General features: G+C 42.0%; 1 protein-coding gene across 8 annotated transcripts in view; it reads left to right on the top strand.

Annotated features, from left to right (window-relative positions):
• The window catches only part of D2HGDH (D-2-hydroxyglutarate dehydrogenase), a 1,118,641-nt gene that overhangs the window by 895,160 nt on the left and 203,886 nt on the right, over positions 1–19,595 (top strand). For all 8 annotated transcript variants that reach the window (XM_078665666.1, XM_078665667.1, XM_078665671.1 and 5 more), the window contains one exon: positions 9,059–9,202. In XM_078665666.1, the coding sequence (XP_078521792.1) occupies positions 9,059–9,202 (144 nt within the window). The remainder of the gene's footprint in view (positions 1–9,058; positions 9,203–19,595) is intronic.

Raw genomic sequence — 19,595 nt, 5'->3', positions numbered from 1 at the left:
GGTGTTTTGATTTTTCCATGGGGAAAAGCAAAATCGAGGAGAAATAACGCATTTCTCAACGTTTCGCCAAGTTAAGACCAGGTTTTCCATGGTCTTAATCTTGGTGCTGCCTCCTATTTACGCTGCCCTTGTAAATAGAAGGCAGCGTCAAAATCAATGGGTGTTGGGGTGGAACACCCGCCTCAACTCCCACTGCCCAGCCCTTTCACGCTAAGCATTGCGTAAAAGTGGGGCTTAATTACAAGGCAGCGCTAAGCCACATTAAGTGGATTAAAGCTGCAGTGTAAATATGGCGAAGCCCCTATCGCCACGGGAACATCACAAAAATGGACATTCCCATGGTGATAGGGGCTTGTAAATATGCCCCTAAAATTAGAGTTTTTTTTTGTTTCCACACGTGTGTTTATTTTTTTCTGAATTACTGTAATGTTTGAAAATTAAATCCTACAATTGCTTGGGGGTCCCCAGCTTCCAGTGGTAACTAAATGGGGGTCCTCCAGAGTCAAAAGTTTGGGAACCACTGCTATAGGACATATGATGGCAATATCAACGTTTAACCTACCACTTTGATATTCTCGGCTAGTAGTAATGCAGAGGGATGCATGCACAGTAGTCCTATCTGTCTTCTATACGTCAGTATACTGATAAAGCCTCTTGTAACTCCTGTATAACAGATAAACAAAGCATATATATATGTTCCAACCAATTTCCTCTCAATTCTGGATGAGGAATAACCAGGCTCACCAATTTGGTTCAGCGGAAGTGACCAGGAGGGGCAAGTAGGATACAGGCTATAGGATCTCCTCTTCTCTACATATCTGTTTGTTTCTGAGGTGTATGTAGCACACGGGTTAAAAGGCAGACTGTACTATATTGTAAAGAAACCAACACAATTGGAGAATAAGCAAAAGGTAGCGTAAACACGCTGTTACCGTGATTCTGAAGATTTGAGCCGTACATACACACTGCACAGGGGTGTGGTCCACACAAATTCTCCCTGGTACAATATGCTCATGAATCAAAGAGCAACCTAGGAGCAACTTCAGCCGTCAAAGTGAATAACTAGTAATGCCAAGCAAAACAGCAGGAACAATTTCGAGTACCTCACAGAACCATGGGACCAAAACTAAGAACAGGGAAATACAACAGCAGCACCCGGCTGCGGGGTCGAGAAGCATCAACCCGACAGCGGAGCACCAGGTAAGGGAAATGGAGTCGTGTGCAAGGCAGCGCCCGGCTGCGGGGTCGAGAAGCACCAACCCGAAAGCGGAGCACCAGGTAAGGGAAATGGAGTCGTGTGCAAGGCAGCGCCTGGCTGCGGGTTCGAGAAGCACCAACCCGACAGCGGAGCACCAGGTAAGGGAAATGGAGTCGTGTGCAAGGCAGCGCCCGGCTGCGGGGTCGGGAAGCACCAACCCGACAGCGGAGCACCAGATAAGGGAAAATAGAGAGGAGTACCAACTACCGGCACACTACAGCACGGTACCAAGAGAACGGAGGACCAAGTCCACACACGGAGAACGCCACTAAACACCGGGAATGACGTAAACGGAAGTCAGGCAAAAGCGCAATAGGATGGAACCGAACGGGAGCTGGGACTGGAAAACTCTACAACAGGGACATCGGGGTCTCCTCTGAACTTTAGGCAGACTATCCCATTGGAGCCCAGGATTTTTATTAACGCTAGCAACGACATCTTACATCCGGCCCTTCCCAACACTCTATGCCCTGAGGATGATATTCCCGTCAATATCTCTACAGAGCAAGGACCCTCAAGGGGTGCCACAAATTCAGTTAAGAAACGCGGTAAGAGGCAGTCTAAAAGGTACAAAATACCTATCACTTATCAACAGAAAAAAGGACATTCTGCATCTAGACACTTTGAATCTTCTATGAGAGACATGGTTGAGAGTATTCTCACAGAAAAACTGGAAACGACACTGACCCAGATATCTAATGACATTATTGAGACCTTAAAGGAATGTGTAGCAGAAATTTTGAGAAAATGTGAGCGTATAAATGCATTTATAGCCTTAAAAGATCGATATCCCCCTTTGCCAAATGACCCCCCTATTACTAAACCCCAAGCCCAGCAAATGCAGCCCCCGGAGGCGATAGGAGAATGCACGCCACCAATTCCTTTGATTTCTCCTTCCTCACCTATGCATCATAGTGGTATAGTATCTACTGGCCAAGATAAGGGTCCTACGGGCCAGGTGCTGGGTACAGCACATTTTAGCTCCCCCTCCCCTCAGGACACCTTAACAATAGGGAGGGCGCACCATAAGGGCAGGGGTTTGGGCCTCAAACCCATCATTAATCTACCCCCTGAGGCCACACCCTATGTAGCTATTATAGTAAATGTACCCCCATTGAAACCGGGAGAGATGGAGTCCCAGGACACACTGTTAACTAACATCAAGACATGGTGTGATGAAAACTGTACGGGGGTAAAAATCTTTCTGCCAGTATAAATATGGGAAGACGAGTAGGCTGGTTGGGGAACACAAAAAAAAATCTAAAGGGGGATTGCCTCATTGTGAATTTCAAGAGACCCTATGAGGCGACACGTCTATTTTGGAATGCCACGGAAATGGATGCTAAGGAGGGAGAGATAAGAGCTCTACCACTTGGCTTCTTTTACCCTCGGCCGGAGCCACCTAGGAGTCATCTAGGGGTAGGCTGTCCTCTAGTACCAGTAAGACATTCAGTAAGACATCCGGTCTGCCTAACCAGTTGGGCAACACAAAAATCAGGCCTATTACCAAAACCACAAAACCCTAGTACAACAGAGCCCAGGGAGAGACTGGCATTAACTAATAGGTTTTCACTCCTATCACATTTGGGAGATATTAATTGACTCTCTTGCCAAGAAAGATCATTGAATCAGTCTCAATGTAACCCCTTAAACAAAGAGGAGAGGGGCAACTCGGAAAATTGATGAGCTGGAACATTGCAGGATTACGCTCCAAGAGGGAAGACAAAGTATGGCTAGAATTTGTGAGACAGTATGATGTCGTGGCAATACAAGAGACATGGGACAGGGAGTGTAATTTCTGGGTGAATGGGTTCACCTCGTATTTTGTAGCTGCCCGCATGTCCACGTCAGGGAGAGACAGAGGAGGGCTTATGTTTCTGATCTCGGTTAATTTAAAGGGTACAGTGAAGGTGCTTAATACTACCTCCCCAAATTACTTAGTACTTGAAGTAACCCTGCCTAACAATAATAAAATCCTATATATTAACTTTTATAATGCAATGCAGGGAGAGCACCCAAATGAGCACCTCCAATCATTAGCCAAATTTTTAATCACATATAAGGAAGCCCAAACCACTTTTTCTCACATCATCTTGATGGGTGATTTTAATATTCATTTATGTGATCTAAACTGCCAGTATAGAGATTATAATTACCCGGATCATTCATCTTACCAACACTTTGAACACAGTGCAAAGGGGGCTGCCTTGGAAGACCTGCTCTCGGACACTGATCTGTTCGAGCCAGGGTTCGCTGACAAGAAGGAACGGGTTGCCACTTATAGTGCTAGGGACAGTGAAACCATTATAGACTATATGTTTATATCTCCTGGCTTGTTAAGTTCAGTTATTGTTTATAATGCTATACAATCAATTTTTAGTGATCACAATCCAGTGGTGCTGGAACTTGATAATAACTTACTTTGTTTTAATAAAGCAGTGACCACAGAAGCGGTAGTTGAAGTTGTAACAAAGGATCAGGGGAGGAGATTAAAATGGAACAAAATCACCCCTGAGGACTTTTTTAACACAATTAGACCTAAGGTTGGGAAAGAACTTAATATTTGCAGTGATCCGCTTAGATATGGTGGGGATGTTATTACCTCATACGAAGCAATTTGACACCAGGTCTCAAGCGATCTTACAGTGAAGGTACAACAGAAAGGAAAACCGGCGCAGGGATGGTTTGATCACAAATGCACAAAAACACATAGTGAGCTCCTGAAGGCACTTAATAAGAATCCTAGAGACAAGCACGAAGTATCCTTGTTAAGGAAAAAATATAAAACTATCGTGCAAACACGTAAAAACGAAGTTAAAAAAGAGGCATGGGACTCGTTAAATGAGAAAGCCACCCTGAGGGATAGCTCCAAATTCTGGTCAATCGTTAACACTCCATTGTTCAACGGTAAGGAGAATGCCCCGTTAGAAGTTAACATTACAGAAAGGGATTGGCTAAACCATTTTGAAAACATATATGGGAGTAACCTAGAGCCTGTTATTTACGTGCCACTTAATAGTGAGCCATTGGTGTCTTCCCCGAGATTCACTATAAAGGAAGTGCAGAAAGCAATAGCAGATACGGCTGGACAAAAAGCACCCGGCCCAGATGGGGTGCCATCTGACATGTATAAAGCTAACCCTAACTTTTGGTCAGTAATTCTTACAAATGTTTTTAACATAGCAGCCTGCTCTACCCCTGTCACCTTCCCCGCCTCCTGGTCCCGCTCCATTATAATCCCTGTATTTAAAAAGGGACAAAGGGGGGACCCAAGATGCTACAGGCCAATTTCTTTAATTGATTCCTCAATTAAAATATTGGGGAAAGTAATTTTAGCCAGGATAACAGCCTAGGCCACTGAAAATGCCATCTTAAGTAACGCACAATACGGCTTTAGAGCCGGGAGAGGCACCGAAGACCAGTGCCTAAACTTACATCTTATAATTAATAAATATACGGTTGCGGCTAAGGGTTCAATTTTTCTGGCTTTTATGGACTTATCCACAGCCTTTGACCTAGTCAACAGGTCAAAGCTGTGGATAATGCTCCTGGAGCTAGGACTTGACCAGCCCTGGTGAATTTTTTGGCTGAATTGCATAGAGACCTGACTGCATCCATTAGGATGACGCAGGAGGGAAGATGTACGGCTGGGTTCAAATCTGGTAGGGGGTTGCGCCAAGGGTGCATTTTGACCCCAATGTTATTTACATTATATATAAACTCCCTGGAAGATGTTTTGGTAACTGCAACAGCTGATATTCCGCGTATGGGAGGAACGCCCATCCCTGTACTCCTATACGCGGATGACACTGTGTTATTGGCAAGGACCCCCATCGGCTTACAACGTCTCCTTTACTCCTTTGGGGAGTTTATGAAAAAACTGGACCTAGTTATTAACATTGAGAAATCGCATGTCATGTCACTGGGAAATAGGAGGAATAGCTTTAAAACCGCCTTTTGTAATGACTCAGTAATATCTAGAGTAAAAGTCTTCACGTACCTTGGGGTCGTGTTCGACCATGTAGGCTCATGGGTTCCCCAAGTTTTGAATAAAGTAGCAGCCGTAAGAAGATCTTCGGCTGCTATTTTAGGATTTGCTAAGAGACTGGGAGGCAAACCAGGAGAGGCAATACTGTCCATCTACAAAGCCAAAACTATGGCCATTGCAAGGTATGGGGCAGCAATATGGGGCTATAAAGATACAGCTCTCATCCAGAGAGAAGAAAATAAATTCCTGCGAGCCCTATTAGGTCTCCCCCAATCTACTGCTACATATGCAGTACACCTGGAGCTTGGGATTGGATATATCTCTGACATATTAAACATGGCCCCCATCCTACTATGGATCAGAACCTGGCTGAACCCCAATCTCACACTGAACCATAAAATCATCAGGGACTGTATGTTACTTGATAAAGTGATGGAAATACAATGGCTGTCCTTCATTAAATTTACATCTAATTATTTGGGACGACCAGAGATTTACACCAACCCAGAAGGTCTAACTAAAGCTGACATCAGCTGGGTAAAAACAAACTTTTTAAGGTCCAGAGAACTGGATCGTGAAGTCACAGAAACAAGTAAACCAACTGTGAGGGCCCATTATATGCTGATATTGTCTATATCCATTTAACCGTACTTGACAATTGTCACTAAACCTTTCCATCGATAGCTGATTACAAAATTTCGTTTTAATCAGTCGCATTTGTTATTGGGAATTTTTAGTGGGTGGTGCAAACCAGAGGACACCGCTCCTTGCAAGTGTGATGACCATTCATATCAGGACACGATGCACTTTGTGTTTTTTTGCCCATTTTATATGGGAGGCAGGAAAAAGTTTATCATCCCACTATTAAAAGATAGGGGGTTCTTGCAGGTAAAACCTGCATTACTCTACCTCCAATTAATGGAATCCCCTGTCGTCATGTTTGGGGTAGCAAACTTCCTGGTAGCATCCATCCGCAACAAGAAGAACAGATTATTGGGGCAAACATCCTCGGATTATGTATTATCTCAAACTGTAATTGATACCACCAACTAATTGAGAACGCACAGGAAGTTAATTCTGTTGTTTCTAAATCTGCATTGATTTGCCGACTATCATGTACAATTTGTAAGCTTCTATGAATATTTAATAATTCGACAGCACTGTGTATTTTGTATACATGAAATGTACATTTTGTGTAAATTAATTTTTATTCTTTTTGTATTAATTAATTCTGATATTATCATGTGATTGAATAGCATACTTTTATGATTTTAAAATAATCGAATAAAGTGGATTTGACTTGACACTCGCAATAAAAAAGTTAAACTATAAAAAACATAAAAAACAGGGTCTGATGGCTCAGTGGACTAATATATTGACTCCAGAAATGTGTCTTAGACCTCATGGTCACCGGTCCGACTTCCTGTGGGCCCACATAGTCTTTCATCCTGCTGAGGTTTGTAAAATGAGTGCTTTTGAAATGTATAAGAATACATTTACGGTCAGTGTAGTGCACCTTTTCTATTGTCTTCTTAATGCTTTATGAAGTACCACTAGCAAAGCCAATAGGTCTGGTTCTAATGTGCTAAAATGTGCAAACAGAAATGCATTTAAAGCTAGCATTATTGGCTTTTTTGCTGAGGTATTTCACAAACCATAAAAATATAATGGCAAATCTACATCACACACATTGTATCTTTATTTTAACATAATAATAATAAAAATAATAAAGAAATTTATAAAGCGCATGATTACGCCATCTCGGCGTGTCGAGTGCTAGGGTGAGATAGAGTGGCATCGACCCAGCTTCAGGCCTCAGCAATAGGTAACCGAAAACAAATGGGGTTTAAGCGCTTTCCTAAATCTAACTTCGGAGGTCTCCAGCCGGAGATTTATCGGGAGTTTGTTCCAGTTCTGAGCTGCCAAGACCCAAAAGGATCTACCTCCCATTCTGGCCTTCTTCACTTTAGACACCATCAATAGGCCAGTCCCAGTTGATCTCAGGGACCTACCAGGCACATAGCTGGTGACCAAGTCCTTCAGATAGGAGGGTCCTGCGTCCTGGGTAATGCGATGGCATGTGCACAATGCTTTAAATATCACTCGCTTCCTAATTGGAAGCCAGTGCAAAGCTTCAAGGGCTCTTTTGGAAGCAGCTCTCCTAGGTTGTGCCAGTACCAGTCTCGCAGCCGCGTTCTGCACTACCTGCAGTCTCCCCAGGCATTTCAAGGTAGCGCCCAGATAAAGGATATTGCCATAATCAAGGCAAGATGTAATGAGGGGGTGCACCAACGTCTTCCTGGCTTCTATAGGAAGGAGATCCATTGTTTTCCGCACATTTTTCAGGACTCCGAAACATTTCCCCACTACGTCTAGTGTGTGTTTCATAGGGGAGAGTGGGGTCCAGCCAGACCCCGAGATTTTTAGCCAGGGTACATGGAACCGGAGTGGGGCCCAGACTAGGAGTATGTGTATTTGTTCACAGCTTGGGGCTTCCTTGTTCTGAATAACCAATATTTATTGCTGTCGAACTCATCTTTTGTACCTCAGAAGAACAAATAATGAGTAGACCAGCTAAGATTGACTTTGAACTAGGGGGGCATCTTAGAGTTATTTTGCCTAAAGTATAACCAGAACCCCTCAAAGATGGCTGCCAGTGTGCCTGTAGGCACCTGCCATCTTAGAATGTGTTTGCCCTACTTTATCATTCCTTACTAAGAAGGCTGATACTTTCAGAACATGTTGCCCATCAAGGGTTACCTACATCAGACTGAGACTCAGGCCTCATCCCTTCTCATGACTTCTTTCTTATCTCAGGTTCCTCCAGTTCTCAATTGACTTGCCCTCACCTTAACAGTCGCACCAACGTTACAATGATAACAAAACATAATAGCCATATCTATTGAGTGCACATACACCCCGAGGCAGTGATCTTGTGGCTCTATTGACAGATAGCAGATACGCATTGTTACACCACTCAATGGTACACATTGTATCAACCTTGTAAGAAGGAAAACCTGAGGGGCTTGCTGAGACTCAAAACATGTGACTTTGGGGTTAGATGTACATCCCTGTTGTGAATGGAGTATTCCACTGAACCACCGAGACCCCCAGGAGCTTTAGCTCAGACTGGCTGTGCAACATTCTGCACAGAAGCACACATATAACATCTGTCATACGGGGACAGGAACCTAAGCTAAATAACTGAATCATTAACTAGTGTATGAGCAACACTTCTGCTGTACAGTCATTGATATGTAGGCACTAGATACGTCATCCTCATATTCACTCATAGACTTCCTCTGGCTGTGATTTTAGCATAAGCAGCAATCCTATCTCATCTAATGACTGAGAATATGAGTGTTGAGACAGATGAAGTGAAAACAAATAATGAAATCTCCTGTACGTGCTTATTGAACAGAGGTGTAGTGCAGTAATATGAATATACTGGCCTGTTGCTTAAAAACTTGTCATGTGTAAGCCTAACATAATCTCCCTACTTGCTCTGTCCATCTAAGCAAATGAATGTGTCTTGGTGTATATGGCCTTCCATGATATGCCTACTTTGCTTTTCTTCTTTTATCACCATTTTTCTCTCTGCCCCTTTGCTCGTTCCATTTCTAATTTTTCATATTCCTGTTCTCTTTCCTCTTTCTGTATCTGTTCCCCCTTTCTCTCAGTTTGGTTGTATTGCATCTTTGTATTGTTTCCAAAATAGGCATGCGCCTCTCTAAAAGATGGCTTGAAGAATGAGGATATGCTTCGGCAGTTGACATGTTGATTATAATATTATCTCTTTATTTTGTTGACAGGTTGTGAGACCTTCCAACAGGTTCTTGAAACCTTCAGCCTCTGTAAGGGCTCGCTGGGTGAGATCCTGTCTGCTTTTGAGTTCCTCGATAGTGATTGCATGAAGCTTGTGCAGAAGCACTTGCATCATACTAACCCAATAACAGGTAACAACTTTGAGTATATGGATGGAGCATAAGACCAGAGCAAAGTTTGACTAATGCGGTCTCAAAACCTGAATGAGGGTTATTTCAGAGAAAAACTAAAACATCCCCTTGTTCCATCACACAACAGATAGATGTTGACAGTATAGAATATACTTGAACAATGGATTGGGCACAATGTCCTGCGCTTACAAAATGTGGAGACCAAGCTACAGCTGCAAAAATCAAAGTGCTGCTTAAATCAGATTGCAAACACCATATTCCAGACTTTTACCATTTTTCAAAGCCAACATATTCACCTCATATTGGGTTGAATGATTTGGCCTCTTCTTGATGCATACCTTGAACTTCCCATGATGTGTAATTTTGTTAAGCTTTATTTAAGCTTTATGTAATAGAACAGAAGGACACCAGCTTAAGCAATACAGCATGCAATCAGATTGATAAAAAAGGCCAGGCCTCTGTCCTCTCATTTTTACTCAGTGGCGTTTTCCCCACTACTCAGCATATATTCAAATATCATCTTATCCTTCTGGACAAATTTAAGAGACTGACACTTGCTTTCTTGAGCAAACAGGTACAGAAACCTGTATATCTTTGTAATTAATTGTCACTTAGATGTTATTTGAGGAGTATCATCAGAAAGCTAGGGGACTCAAACATCCTGTTATACTCCTTTTTTGGAATCCCCTCTACTTTCATATGTTATTGAAAAGCTTCATCTGCCAGTCTGTTGTTTGTTCTTGGACATGCCATCAGTAGTTATTCTGCAGATTCCCATTCCTGGACATCTCTGAGCCAACCCCACCTGCAGATGCATCCAGTGGATCACTATCCTCCTTTCTGTTAGTTTCACATGCTGTAGCGCAAATGTACATCTTATTTGGCCTCTCTTCAGTTGCATTATTAAGTCTTTTAGGCAATGTCTTTGGTATCAGTGTCACTAAATAGTACATTAGTATATTCCAACCTTGCCTTTCACTATCCAGTATTATTGTCCTGTAAACAATGCAAAACGCAACCACATAACATCAACAGGCCCCTTTGACTTCAGTCATCAAGAATACTAAAACCATAAAGGGCACCCACGTTCCGAAAGACCTTTGTGACTCGTGAAAATTGTGGGACTGCACTATACGAATGCTCATAACATAACTGTAGGAATCGGTTTTATTATGGTGGTGAAAAGAGTCTCTTACCACCTTAATAATCTATCATCCCATTTAGCAGTAACTGGTGCTCTGAGAGGGCAGTGGTTCTGAAATATGTTTGCAATATTCACAGCAAATACAACCTAGTTCTAGAATTCCAAAACCCTCTAGAAAGTTCTGGTTGGAGCCATTTTTTCATTTTGAGCTAAGAAACTATGCGGGCAGTTAACCACAAACCTCCTGCGAGTTATATGAGGATGGCACATGTAGAGGAACGATCAGTCCTGGAAGACTACATAATTATTTTATTAGTGAGTTCCATATCCCCTTTCCCCCTTGATGAATACACACAAGAATTCTAGACGTTGTATTTAAAAAGGTAATTCTTTTAAAGCAAATGCCCTTATCTAGTACAGAGTATGAAACAAAAATGAAGAAAGCACACTACACTATGAGAATAATCATTGATATTCCACCCAACATACTTGAGAACAAAGAACCGAAAAAGTGCAGGATGGTTTAAAAAATACAGTCTGAAAGAGACTTCTAGCCATAGATTCCTTTCATAGGAAAATACCCAGGTGTCAGACATAATCGGGAAATGTATGAGCAAACCCCCCTGAGTGAAGGTTAGTTTTAAAAACGAAACCACCAAAAATCCCCCACTATTCCACGATCACTACTGCCTTAAACCTAAGGCAAAACCTCCTGGTGGAGGGTGCACATACAAAAAATGATCCAATGATTACGCATGCATGTGTATTTAAGCGGGGACACAGTATATACCGCTCAAAGAAAGTTTCCAACATACACGTGTATGAGGGTCATATTTTGGGAGATACCACCCCCTCGACCTGCAAAACCAGGGTTTAAGCAGGACAAGTGATCCTTTCCCCTTCCTGATTATGAAGGTTAGTTGCGTCATTCAGCTCCACATGGTGGTGTTGCCATCATCCGTGTGAGGTACTGGGTTTTTAAGAACCGGCACAGAACCGGTAACCCAGCGGTGTCAGGGAATCAACACCCAGAGACCTCGGGTTCTTCCTGATCCAGACCACAGAAACTCAGAGTCTTCTAGGTGAAGTCAAAGATTAGTTTATTGGCTGCAACCAAGGTAACAAGTGTCCTAGAAGTACAACACGGGTATATTCTCAGGAGACTGCACACTTTTACAAAGTCAGGCTTCTCTTCTTATACACAATTTTGGGCTTCAGGCAAAACATTCTTGGTTGTAAAGTAAATCGTTAACATATTTCTAGTACAAAGAGAAAGCAGAGTCATGATGACATGTCCATATTTCACTTCGTGCTGCCTACAACAAATCATTTGGCAACATTTCATCAGATATCACTGGACCCCTAATAAAAACGGGCACCTCCCCACCATAAAGTAAGTGAAGCAAAAGAGTGGAGATAGATGTGAGCGAGATATGGCAGGTGTGCGCGCTGAAATGGTTTTATGGTTTGTTGAGCCTAGATGCTATCTTGCTCGGCCACTGGGAGGGAACTGACCTAACGAGTTCGGCCTGGGGCAATGGTTCCAACTTGTACAGGTCATGGAAAAGTCGATTAAGGAGTATGTGTCCTTGTGGAGTTGAATTCAACTGGATTAAGGCCTATGTAAAGGGCAACACATAAATGGGAGCCAAGGGTTTAGAATATAAGTGACGATTTCGAAGTGAAATCGTCACTCGAATATGCTGAAAATATATATACATGATGTACTCGTCATTCTCGGTCTTTTGGTACCAAATTCGTCATGTTTCGACGAAGTTTTAATTCTCGAGTCCAGAATAATTACACGAATCCAGATTTTCAGAACCACAATCCCTCCTTTTGCCCTTACATATCCTCATGTTAGTCTGAGTCCAGATCGATATTCGTAAAGTCATTGAGATGTTGCTGTAACATCATTCTAGTACTGTAGTGTAGTTCCTATTATCCCAATAGGCTCTGCGCATTGGAATAATATCTTCAATAGTATAGATCTAGGGCAGAGGTTAACTAGGTCTTCTACTGACGATATTAGACTTAAAGTTTTTGGTTTTGCCAGCTAGCTCAGAGTTCACTAGAAACTTTCTCGAATAGACAAGGAGGAGTTTAACTTCCCTGGATAGACAAGAAGGGATTTAGTTTCTGACAACCATAGAACATGACAACTTTGCTCTCCCCCAATCAAGAGTGTATCTCTAGAGTCGTGTGAAAACAAAAGACAACTTATTTTACTCAGTCAGTACGTGCATTCTTAGTTTCACCAGTTTGTAGAGAAAAGGAAGAGACGGGCGTGTTCAATAAAAGATGTTATTTATTGATCAGTCTCTTTTCTCGTACAAGAGAAATGAATCGATATTATTGCGATACTTATGGTTAAGTAAAGTGCATACAATAAAAGCAGAAGTATAAAATAATACTGCAGAAGCATTGATATGGTTTCTAAGCCATATGATAGTTAAAATTGATAAAATAGATACATACATATATACATTTGACTAACCGTACTCAACTGGTGCTTCTAACCACACCTACCCCAGTGTACCTGACCTAAGCCTAATACGTGGGCGGGAGTAGATAAGTAGCAGTTTAAGTTAAGTTTGTTTTGCCAAGTGACTGACTCAAGAATTCTCTGCAAGGGGTTGTTCAGTTCTGTACCTGAGATCTAGAATGGTTGAGGGCTGGTATCTCTCGTCTCTGGTCTTGATATTCCAGCTGCCTGCGAGGGCTGCTTGGAAGCGCCGGAGCTGGATTTCTCGGCAGGAGAAAAGCAGCGTCTCGTTCTCAGCGTGTCAGGAAGGCGGGGCAGCGCGTGTGGGCTTCGCTCTCTGCTGGGCTCCTCAGCGCGTCTCGCTGCTCCGATCTCGTCACCACCGCGTGTGTTTGCTTAAGGCAATGTCGGTAATATTTATACCTGTAAGGTGTCGAGATTGACGTAAGGATGGACATGGATACGTCAATAAGGATGTCATACGAACGGGCTTGTTCGCACATTCTTTTGCTGAAGTTCTCGGTGAAATCAAAACAATGGCCGCAGGGATTTTCCCAGGTTGTCATAGGTTTGATTTGTTTTGAGAACTCCGTATGCCTTATCAGGGGCTGGAGGAATAGTGCTTGTCTAATTAGATGGCATGCGTTATTACCTAATCAGATAACACGTTTCTGTGCCGTGGTGTGGCTTAATCAGATAACGGTTTTGCACCGTGGGTCGGCTGCTAGTTAAGTATTAACCAGAACAGGGCCGGGAATAGGGGAATCGATACAGAACCTATAGGAATACATCACACCCACTCCACGCTGACTATGTCCATATTTACAAGATCTAGGCATAGCAAATACACTAGTAGAGCATGTGTATACCGTACCACCCCAAAATACATCCATATGCATTTTGAAACATGAAATATACGAAACGATATATATATACATTATATGCACTCAAGCAGTATATTAATGCTAAATATCACGCATATTCATACATCATAACTAACAAAATATGAAAATTACACATGAAATGGCTCTTAAGACAGAAGAAAAAAATACGAGACCATTTCATCACAAAATAAAATATTTATGAACAGGCTAGAGGGCGGCTAATGATTCTAAAGTTCCTAAAATAGAAATATAGTTCTCTAAGAATAGTCTCTACTTTAAGCAGAAGATGAGTGTCCCGAAAAATTGTAAATAATTTTTGGGGCCGCTGAAAAATAATGTTCCGCTGTCCGTAAACTGGAGAAAATTGTACACGATACTTTATTATCAAAGTTGAAGGCCAAATTCATGGTGTTGGGAACGCCGTGTGCTAGCCTGCTCAAAAGCCATTATTTCTGCTCTGGTGAGAACATCATATCATTTAGACTCTCGAAAAAGCTGTCAACAGCTTCCTGTGAAAGTTCCATTAACTCGGAAAAAGATGTTACCATGCATTCGTGAGCATGATTGCCTTCATTGATGTTTGGATCAGCATAGCTGACAGAAGGTCGTACCTGATCGATGCTGCTTTCATCTTGAACCTCACTACCCCTTAATCGTAGTGGTGAAGTCTCCACGAATGCCGTCATCAGGATTGGTAGCCGCTGGGGACAGCACAATGCATGAGCCGTGACCGGACCCAACAAAGTTTCTGCATCCATTGGCGCATCCGATTGTAGCGTCAGACCGGTGTCCAACACGCATTCTTCTCCGCATAGCAAGCACCTTAATACAGGTAAAACACAGCTTTGCCACATTGGTCTAAATGAAAGAAACCAAGTCATGTTCAGGTCTCTAAGCCGGGACAGTCCAAGGATTTTAGATATCTGGTCCCGGTATCCAATGGCTAGGATTGTTTCTTCCCTTGTCGCAGGTGTTTTGTCTGTGACACGGTTTGCCATAGCGAAATAACAGGATCAAAAATAGGATTCCTGCCACTAGTCCCAAAAGGAGAGGAAGTCCACCAAAGATGGAATGGACAAAGTCTGGAAAAATACCCAGAATGGCTTCAAATGGTGTTAGAGCCCCTGAAAACACTGTCTTAAATACATTTGAGACCCCACTGGTATCAGAAATATTTAAGATTTCGTTCAGGATTTCTGCGAAATGTATGGGGGAATTAGTTGATAACAATGAATGAATCTCTGCCGTTGTCCTTGCAACTTGGAGATCATACGTTTCTTTTGATGACGTGAGCCTGGTCGGCGTCTGAAGGAGCACTGTTTTCATTCTGCTTAAAGTATCGACTCTAATGGAAGAAATTTTCAAATTCGGCCATAACCTTGCCTCCCTGTCTGGCATTGCGCTGGGGAACAATACTCGTTCACAGCACATGACCTTCGCAGTCGTACTTATGAGATAAGCTACTCCGGGCACCAAGCTACAACATCTGCGGTCTACGATTATAATGTAACTCCCGTTCGATAGTCTCCTAAAGAATGGTTCTATTTGTGTCGCAGGTGTGCCTAGCTGGTGACATGAAAGGTTATTTGAGGACCCTTCACAGGCTCCGTGTAAACTAATACCATTACACAGAAGTGTACCGCTTAGTGACATGGCACAATTATTGCCACTAAGAAACACTTTCCGGCCTTTATTACTGACACAAGCATGTGAATAGGGCAAGTTCCATGTTGACTTAATGTACCCTTTACCCAATTTTTCGTACATGCCAGCCTGTATATATTTTTGGCAGTATTGAAACCTGAAAGTAGATATTGGAATATTAATTATTCCATGTATTATCCACTCACTGACAGGTCGTTCTGACATTGTCAATGGTAATCTCTCGAGTTTCTCAATGCTCAGGATTGTATAATCAGCACCCTTCTGTGCCATACTGATTTGTTTATCAGTAAGGTTAAAGATATTGAACAGTGACGTTGTGTTGATTAAACGCCAAGGCACATAGCCTGAACGCAGATTTTGTAACGTCCAGCCAAGTTGTACAATAGAACGCAATTGGGACTGACCGTGTTGTAACAACAGTAAGTCTTGCGATATTATGTCGATTGCTGAAGACACAATGCTGTCCAAAGAGTATATTCTGGAGGACAGAGTCATTAACCCATTGTCCACTACAGAAAGTGATTTTTCCAAATTAATACGGTCAATTTCCCGTATTCTCTCTGATGTTTCAATTTGAGTTATTTTCCAGGCTTCGTTATAAGCTGCATATACAGAGGCTGCTATGAAGCGTTTTTGACGCTGTTTGCGTGGTCCCATAATGAAATCACGCAAGTCAGCACCATCAGTAAGTAAAGTTAGGTGTTGCTTAATTTCTGCCAGTGTGGATGTTTGTAGCCATTGAAGGCAGAGCTTGCCCACACTGTACGTGGTAATTATCCCTGGGTGTTGTCTTTGGGAATATCTAGGGTCTGGCCTGGTCAATTTGAACCCCTGGATTTTGTTCAGGAATCTGTCTTGACAGTTATTAGTATCTGTGGGCCAGATCAACCATTTTTTCCAATCTGGATGTGTTCTGTTTTGGCTTAATATATGGTTTACGTCTATCTCCTCATCTGTCGAGCTATTACTGTTTATCGTTGGCTTTGGAATAGACGGTTTGTTTAAATCTTTGATTTTGGCTAGGCCAAGACAGGTAGTTTGTTGAATAGTGTCATTCAAAAATATCATTTGTTCTGGGATCATGCAGGCTCTAAACAATGATTCTATACCTTGTACTTGCCATTCCTTTGTACCCCAAACACTTTTTACTTCAACATTTTTGTCCCAGTATTCAAAACCAAACGTACTCATTTGTTCAAAAAACGAGTCTGAATATATCAATTTAGTGTTTGTAAGCATGGTTTTTGTACCTGTCTTGTTTGATAATTTGAAATAAAACATTTCTGCATTACTTGTGTTGAACCCTGAAAAATATGAATATTTGTCATAAAAGGTTCTTGAGCTACCTTTTGGAGGGGTTGCACAGTGTTCCCATTGATTATAATTTAGAACATTTCTAGGTTGTGCAGATTTATGCAGATAATGATTACTATAGTGATTATAGCAGAACATTTTATCATAATTAGATGAACCCTGCAAATAATCATGTTTTGTAAATTTAGCAGACATCACTAGGTCAGACATCATATTATTAATGCTTTCCACGTCCCAATCATCAGCAACTGAGCTTGGTTTTACAAAGTCACTCAATGAGATCTTGATTTGGTGTGGATATTTCAGGATTTCAACCGGACCATAGATTTCATAATCAGTATTGTCCCATGCTACCCCACCGGGTATGATTGGCTGTGAAGTTGACTGAAGAAAGTTCTCTTTTCTCGACGTGTGTGGTTTGAGGACCAAGTTGATTTTCTGGCTTGCTGTGTCCATTTTAGCATATTTTCCCTCAATGAAGTGTCCCAAACATAGTACCATGATGAGCCAAAGTATGAGGATAAGTGCACCTAAGGCCACCCAGAATTCAATCCATGGAGAAATCAGATAGGTTTCTTTCAGTTGTTGAAAAAGTTCCTTAGCTTTGTCTTTAAAGGTTTTTGTTGATGTTTGTTCCTTTGATTCACTCAGGTTTTCAGATGAATCGCTGAAGTTGATGAAGTAACCGGATGCCGTTCTGTCTATTGTTCCAATAGTTTCAGGATTGATATTTGCTTTATCCGTGTGTTTTGTTGCAGCAGCATAGTCATTTATTACTTCATTGTAGATTGGTGTGTCTCTGCTAAATGTTTTTATTTGGGTTTGTAGAGGTTTAAGTTCCATAGCATTGTTGCATAGACCTTGTTGTTGTTCTTTTGGCATTTCAAACGTGAGTAGCCTCTTAGATTGAACCTCTGTGTTTGTAGCAAACCTTGGTGTTCTACTACTTATCGGGAGTCCACTTGGCCTACTGTTTGTTATCGGCCACATGATTGTGGTTTAACCAGGTCGATGGATACAACTCGGTTCTCCTTTTTACCAGCAAGGGGCGGTAGTACTACTGATCTTGTCCCGTTGATAGACAAGACAGGAACTGCTTTTCTGTAAGAAGGCCCAAATTCCTTCTTTACCGCGATCTTTTCTCTGACTAGATCCCCGATTTTTGGAATCCAGACAGGTCTTGCTGGGACAGGTGGTTTTTCTTCAGTGGTCGTTGGCTGTTGTTTCAACGTTATGTTGCTCAGGTCTTTCCTTGTTTCGTTTAAGTCCTGTAAAATAGCCAAACGATCTTTGATATCAAAGCTTTTTTCTTTAACCACTGAAGTCTGACTGTCAAGATCTAAGACCATCATTCTAGTTCCAAACAATAGTTCGTACGGACTGAATCCCCTCAGAGAATTTCTTGGCAGGTTATTTAGACTACGTTGGACACTTATTAGATGTTTGACCCACCCAGCTCCCGAACCTAATACCTTCGCTGTTATAGATTGCTTTATGCCTTTGGTTTTTTCTTTACACCATCCCGTTCCCTCAGGTAGGAAGTGAGAAGAGTCCCGCTATGCTATGCTCATTTGGCAATGTTTTTCATACGCTTTAGGGCAAGAAGAAAAAACATTCAGCCAAACGTAGTATGCTTCTAGCGTATATGCCATTATAGACTCGCAAATCTTTTTCTAACAGTCCAGACGTCAGCCGAGTGCTGGGGTCTACATCACAAGTAGAAACTAGTCTTTATATGTTAATTGGACGCTTTAGTTTTTATTGTTGATCAATTCTGGAGTGAAACGCCATGCTAATATACCGTTTCTCTCGCCACTGCGATCTCTATTGCAGTCTGGGCAGTTCTTTACAAAGATGTGATGATGCAGGCTCATACCTGGCCACCAGTTCACTGATTGTAATTCTTCCAGAGAATCTTTTTGTTTAAGGTGTCTGAGACCCTTACCCATATGTGCGTCTGCTATTAACAATCCTCTCCTGTCCATGTTTGGAATCACTCTGTCCCCCACTCCAGGGATTCGAGCAAAAGGAACGGAGTTTGCATCGATTATGTATGTATAATTGAGTGGCTAGTTGATCGGTAGTGCTGAGCAGTCGCCTTTTGATGACGTTTTCACCGCCAGCATAGTTTCACCGTCAATGTGTTTTACTGTACGCTTTTTCTTGACTACGGAAGCCGATTCAGTTGCTGCCGTTGTGGCTTTCTCAGCCAATGAATTCCCTCCAACGTGAACGCCATCACGCTGATGACTCACTGAATGTATCACGTGAGTTTTTGGTAGTTCTTTCTGTAAAAGAGCTACTTGTTCCCAAAGCACTTTTTGCTTTATTGTTGCACCTGTGTCATCTTTGTAACCGTTTTGAATCCATTTCTGTAAATCGTTATTGTATGATTTGACGCAGTAATACGAATCGCACACAATAAGTGTCGGGAATTCGCGATCGGCATTATCTAGCGCCATTTTTAACGCTATTATTTCAGTTTGTTGTTCTGAATTATTTTCCACTGAGTGTGTTTTTGTAAGTAGAGGTCTTAATTTACCTCCGCGCCACACTTCTTTTACAATTTCGCATGTGGCCTTGTAAGCCAGCTCTCCCCAAACTGAGGGTTGAGCATGCCCGTCTGTATGTATTACACAGGCGTACTGTCGTAAAGGCAGAATGTCGATTGGCAGAGGGTATTTTATTTCATATTCTAGATATTTTAATTCCTTTAATTCTGGATCAAAGTAGTATTTTTCTTTGTCCGTCGCAATTGAATTCACCCATTGTATCCATTCTGGATTCAACGCTGTTTTTGGTAAATTACATGGGGTTGTTAATGCCTCAAAGGCTGACTCCGCTGTTCTGACTGTGATATGTCTACCGTCGGCGTTGTCTTTTTCTCTTGCTATAGCCGTT

This window comes from Lissotriton helveticus, chromosome 11 (assembly GCF_964261635.1).
Source record: "Lissotriton helveticus chromosome 11, aLisHel1.1, whole genome shotgun sequence".
Classification (NCBI taxonomy): domain Eukaryota; kingdom Metazoa; phylum Chordata; class Amphibia; order Caudata; family Salamandridae; genus Lissotriton; species Lissotriton helveticus.
This window is presented reverse-complemented; position numbering and strand designations above follow the sequence as displayed.